This window comes from Euprymna scolopes, chromosome 24, assembly GCF_053919585.1.
Source record: "Euprymna scolopes isolate OS-2025 chromosome 24, ASM5391958v1, whole genome shotgun sequence".
Taxonomy (NCBI): Eukaryota; Metazoa; Mollusca; class Cephalopoda; order Sepiida; family Sepiolidae; genus Euprymna; species Euprymna scolopes.
Window position 1 is genome coordinate 58,069,220 of NC_136505.1, and position 6,415 is coordinate 58,075,634.

The 6,415-nt window shown below is 33.2% G+C and overlaps 1 protein-coding gene across 1 annotated transcript in view; it reads left to right on the forward strand.

Annotated features, from left to right (window-relative positions):
• Positions 1 to 3,128, forward strand: part of LOC145246724 (PSME3-interacting protein-like) — a 31,346-nt gene extending 28,218 nt beyond the window's left edge. Inside the window, exon 7 of the mRNA XM_080108473.1 lies at positions 2,185 to 3,128. Coding sequence (XP_079964599.1) covers positions 2,185 to 2,435 — 251 coding nt within the window. The 3' untranslated portion in view covers positions 2,436 to 3,128. The remainder of the gene's footprint in view (positions 1 to 2,184) is intronic.
• Positions 3,129 to 6,415: the final 3,287 nt, after the last annotated feature.

A 6,415-nucleotide genomic window follows, 5' to 3' on the forward strand; every position in this document is an offset into this window, starting at 1 on the left:
CTAAAAAAAAAGTATTTGATACCTATTTGCATTATAAGGGGATAGTCAAAGGTAAATGGAGCAATCCTGGGAATAAAGTGATGCTCTCTCCTACATCTTGGGTAATAACCAATGAAAAGGGACTTCGGGTTGGCTTCAATTATAGTCACCCACTTCACAAGCACATCCATATCATGCTTCATGCGATTGTTTATGCCATCTGATGCTACTGTTGGTCTGTTCTATTCTTCGTTAATGAAAGCGGTCCTTCTAAACTGAAGCAATTTTTATTTTTACTCAAAGCACTTTTTCCCACATTAAAACCTAACCTTGTGTTTAACTTTAGCCTTGTAAATAGGACTGTTTAAGATTAGAGTGTAGTATGTTCTGATATTTCAACTGCAACTCAGCATTCACCGTTAAATCAACAACTTTTATAGGTTTTTCGGTATGCTGAAAACGAATATCACATTTAAATTTGGGGCAGACAAGTAGTTTTCTGGATATTAAGACCTTTATCTTCATCTTTAGTATATGTCCTGATACTACAGTACATCTATTGTGAGGCAATTTTAATTTTTGGCCCAATCCAGAGTTCCAAATTTTTGGGGAGTTGGATTTCCTCCACAAAATAATCTTGTGTCTAACTCTGTACTCATGAGAAAGCAAGTAGATAGGATTTGAGATATTGACATCAAAATAACAAATGTATCCAATGGGATTTACATATGAAAGATTAATCGACAAATAAATACATAAGTAAATAAAAATAGATATTCTATGCTGAGAAGTATTGAAGACCGTGCTCATTTGGACAAGCGAGAAACTATTCCAACAGCAAAACACTACTACTACTACTTGTGATGTTCATTATCTTTGTCAACCAAACGTTTATTTACAGGAAATTAATCTATGTTGTTTGAACTGATTTGCATGTTTGTTTCTTGTCCAGATCTCACCCTATATTAAAAAAAAAATAAAAATCTGGATACTTCTGCACTTACCAACCACGCGGTTTCCACAAAGTTTCTCTGGTGTGCTCGGCCGCTTATGGGAATAACCTGAAATGTCAAACCACTACGAGAAATGATAAACAGGATAAACATGGAAATTCAATAAATAAAATTACAAACATATACATGTTTGTAATTTTATTTATTGAATTTCCCAACACTAATCTGCGCGATTAAAATTAAGTTTTATTTCTTCCAATTTATAAAAAAAGTAGCCTAGCTAAAACAGAGAGAACATTTGTTAAAAATTGAAGAACTCTCTTCTGACCTTTTCCAGTTATTTCGGTCAGCTGCTGAGCGAGCCCGAGAAACTTTGGAAAACGCGGGTCAGTAAATGCAAAATCTGTATCTGTATGTTGTACATACCGATGACGAAACAAAAATATCATATTCCAAAAATCACATAAATTGATCAAGTAGTTTTATTATAATAAAGAAAATCATTTTTAATCGATTAATGGGAATTTCAAAATGGCAATCGAAGCAGTCGCTTCTCGGAAACTCGTAAATTTGATTTTCTAAATTAAAAATAAGACTACTTGATCAATTTCTATGATTTTTGGAATATGATGTTTTCATTTTATCATGGGTATGTACATCATGCAGATTTTTATTTTTGTAATATAGGAGAAATTATGGACAAGAACTGGATATTATTTTGATACTGATTATGTCCTCCCCCCTTATAAAAAAAAAACATGATAATTCTTCAGAGTTCAACCTAATTAAGAAAAACAAAACTACAGCAAAATCTTTGATGTATGTACATGTCACAGAACGAAAATATCATATTCTAAAAAGCATGTAAATTGATCAGGTAGTTTTATTTTTATACAGAAAATCATTTTTTATGATTTTTAGCAATTAATACTATATTGTAACCATTACAAGGCTGATTTGGATCTCTACTTGTGTCTCGGTAGTTCAAATTGAGTTGTTTCTTTTTATTAAATGTTGTGGATTGAGGTACCATTCTCGCTTCCTCATAAAATTTGATTTTCTTAGTAAAAAAAACTAATTGATCAATTCACATGATTTTTTGAATATGACAGTTTTGTTCCATGACTTGTACGTACATCATAAAGATTTTTCTGTATCTTTGTTTTTTTAATTAGGTTGAATTTTGGACATGAACCACAAAATTTTTAAAAAGTAGATATGTATATACGAATCGGATTTGTCTTGTTTTTAGGTTCATCTACCCAAAAAGGTGAAGAAGAAGCAAACATTCCACAAGCAAAGACATCTCGGTCTGATCGGCCATATGTAAAATATATTCTGCCGAGTATAGGTCCGTATCATAGTCCCAGCTCCGACTCTGAGACTTCCAGCAGTGAAGATTCTGAACTAGATGCCCCTTGTTTTTTAACCAGTGCTCTTCATAATGACCATGAACTCAAACGAATGGCTGTCATCTCAGCTGCCACCGGTTTCCAAACTTAAAACAACTTTTTTTATAACCCCTTAAATAAATGGGTGTTTGTGCAGAATAGTGGATTTTGAAACATATGCATTTCAGGTGAAAAAACATTATTACAAACTTATGTGCCATGGCAAAATTAGTATAAATTCTAAAAATTACGGAAAATGATCCATTAGAGGATGTACTAAATCCAGTTTTTACAAAAAAATCATCCACAATAATGGTCCGAAATTTTTTATTTCAAGTTGCTTGATTGCAGTTATCTCCCCTTGATTTTCAAGAACTTTTCCACATTAAAACATACAATAAAACTTTACAAATCGATAAAACTGGATAAATTTTGTTTTTACTTGTAATTATTTTTCTACCGGATAAGTTTTTAGAATTTGTAATAATTCTGAGATGACATATGTAAGTATGTATTAATGTTTTAACCTGAAATGTTTGTTTCAAAATCTACTATTTTGCACAAGCACTTAACTTTTCCACTCCTTTTTATCTTCCCTTTTTTTTTTTCTTTCACTAGCAAAAAAAAGCATCTGTCATAAAAAATAAAAAAAATACAGAAATAGATAAAAAAAAAAAATGGACAAAAGGAGCTTCTATCCTCTTCTCTTAATAAGAGGGACTTACAATACAAAGAACCATGTTATAGGTTAAAAATATCAAATTTAATTTTAATAAACTCTAATAAATGGTGCGAAACAAAAAAATAATTGAAATCCTGTTTTATTTTTTGTATCTTTTTTTTTTTTTCAATTAAATGTTTTTGTTTTCTCAAAAAGAATCTTATGATGGTGTCAGATTTTGATTTTATCTGGATAACTTTGCTGTAATATTTTCATATTTCTTAGCAAGGTCACTTTTATTTGTACAAAAATGGAGAGAAACAGATTGCACATAAGAGAGAGACTAATATTCTCTTAACTAATTAATTAACTATCTTATTAAGGATAAATAGGTGGACACATCAAACAGATTTTAGACCAGAGGTGCACACACTTTTTCAGCATGAGAGCTACTTATGACATGACCAAGTCAAAATGATCTACTAAAAATGCAAAACACATTTATAAATATATTGAGAATTATTTTTATATGTACGCAGGGCTCTACGGACAAATTTATCTTTAGTTGACCTTTGACAACTAAATATTTTCGTTTACTAGCCAAATAGAAAAGTTACTAACCAAACCCATATGACTTTTAGAATGTGACATCTTCGTTCTGTGACGAGTATCTATATCATAAAGATTTTTCTGTGTTTTTTTTTTTTTTAATAAGTGTAATTCTAAATATACACCGAATTTATATAAATTATTAATCCTCACCTAAAAACATTCAAAAACAATATTATAAATGTCTAACTTTTCTGGGCACCAAAATGAGTTTAGAACAATTATTCACTAATTACTATACATGCATTTATTTAGCAAGGGAGCGCCCGACCTTGCCAGTCGTAAAATACGATTAAATATATTTTAATTCATGCAGATTTTGTATTTATTATTACAGAGCCAATTCTCTATTGAATATTATATTGTACCTAATATAAAGTACTGATTTCAAAAGCAAAATAATAAATGACTTGGGTCCCATCAGCTAGAATCGAAACCAAAACATTTAGCGCTCCTGCCATGTTCTCTCTTTTTTTGCTCTAGCCAAATTCCTTACCATTTGAGCTAACCCAACAGACAGATAAGGAATTTTTAAAATTTAAATTTTAAAATCAAACCGCTTTTAGCTATTATTAATTTTACGCATGTGCAAACTAATAGAAATATGTCGGAAAGTTGAAATGAACATTTTTTGGATTATATCTTGCTGACTTTTGTACGCATTATCCATCCATCCAAAGATTTTACTCGTTATAAACTATCCTTGGCCTATGATTACTATTTCCTGTTTATTTCAGTGTTATGTGACCAGTAGTTTAAGAGTTTATTGGTTAAATATTTACAGACACACACATACATCTACTGTTTTATTTATATAGATGAATTGCATTGGAGGATACGTTTTTTGAGCTTTTGGTGTAAATCCATGGCAGGATTTGGGGGAGTGGGGGCGCAAAACTATCAACGTAAATATAACTTTCAGATTATTTCATTAACCAACCATCTACAGAAATGGTGTAGCCCTAATCTACAACTAACCCTAAAAGTAACTTTTTTTGTCAGATGATCAGTCATCATCATCACTACCATCATCAGTTTAACGTCCGTTTACATGATGGCATGTGTTGGACAGCTTTCAGAAATTGGCTTCCAAACTAACCTATCTCTATCCAAGTCGTTGTCTACCTTTCTCTAGAGTCCATCCTAATCACTTCTTACCATCTGACTCTTTTCTGCTAATGTCTAGAGAAAATCTCCCTTCATTACCAGTCTTTTTTGAGAAGACTAACCATTCAACATTGTGAACATAAAGTCACCACAGACATGAATGCTAGCAAAAGGGTGAGCAGACAGGATCTTGTCGATTTTGTCAGAGATTTGCTCAATAACAGTAACTCCATCGGTGATAGCAGGCAAACTGATGCTGTAAGCAAGTACAACACAGAAACACATAAACCAAGTCAGGATCATCATAGGAAGTGTCCCTACCTTTTGGAAAACATTCCCTGATGTAAATTTTATTCTATGAATCTAGGACCATGGTGACTCTGGGGGTCAAGTTTTCAGGCTATGTTTGAGTAATTTGTGATCATGAAATCATCTATAGAAATTGATGAACCCATGCTAGTTTTGCACAGAAACAACCGGTCAAGTTTGGCCGCTTGTAAATAGATTCCGACCTCTGGAAGCTTGGAATGTAAATCTCTAATGTTGAACAAGGAGACCTGATAGTATGGATCTACGTCAAAAGTTTGAGTTTTGGGTGGAGGTGTGTGTAAAGGTTTTGGTTGAGCAAAAAAAAAAAAAAAATTGCGAGCGCCAAAAAAAAAAAGTGGTAGTAGACAGGTAGGCTTGAACCCGTACCACAAAGGAGGAAAAGAACGTGAAAAAAAATATGTGACGTCTTTGCCGTTGCGTCCATCACAAAGCCAGAAGTAAGGCTAGACAATTGAAAAGAGGCGATGACTTTCAAAAATATCGGCGAAAAAAGCAACCCCTCTCTGTAGAAAAGTGCCCAGTTGAGGGTGAAGAATTAATGTTTTTGGCCAATTTTTAGATATTTGTTGTCCGAAAGATTGAGCTTCAAAATGATACTGATCTCGTGAAAATCCGTCGCCTCTGTCGAAAGTTTTAGGCAGACATACAAACATACATACATATATTTAAACAGACAGGTGAGATTTATATTATAGACTAGCAGGGATGCCCGGTTGTTTGTCGGTGTATAAGAAAAAAAAATTTTGGTAGGGAGGTAGGCTCAAACCCGAAGTCTTGAAGTGAATAGCCTGATAAGTTACCACGACGCTACGAGGGCAGGGAAGTGATAATGGTTGAAATTAAACGTTTAAAAAAGCAGGTGGTTTTCTAGGTCAAACATCACGCCATAAAGAAATGAAATCACAGCGCGAATTTCGTAACATAAAAGTCGCTGAAATAAAAGATATAGATGACCTTTTGTAAATCGGAGAAATTACAATCTAGAAAGTATATAAAATGTTGTAAGAATTAGTGACCCCCTTCCCCCCAAAAAAAGCCTTTGCCAGACATACAAAAAAAAATGCGCATGCACACATTTTCGCTTTTCTATAATAGACTAGCGAGGGGTACCCGGCGTTGCCCGGGTGTTTGGAGGTGTGTGTGTGGTTTTGGGTAAATCAAAACTCTGGGGAGGGGGGGTTAAAATAAAAAAAATGTTTTGGTAGGTAAGTATAAGGATCGAACCCGAACCCTTGAGGCAAAGTTGGAAATTAAAGTGTGAAAAAAAAAGAGTGTGACGTTAACCATTGGGCCACTGCGAGATGCTAACGGAAACACGTTTGAATTTATTTAATTACTTAAATTAGCAGGTGCACGTTTTAATGACTTAATGAGGTCAACTTTTG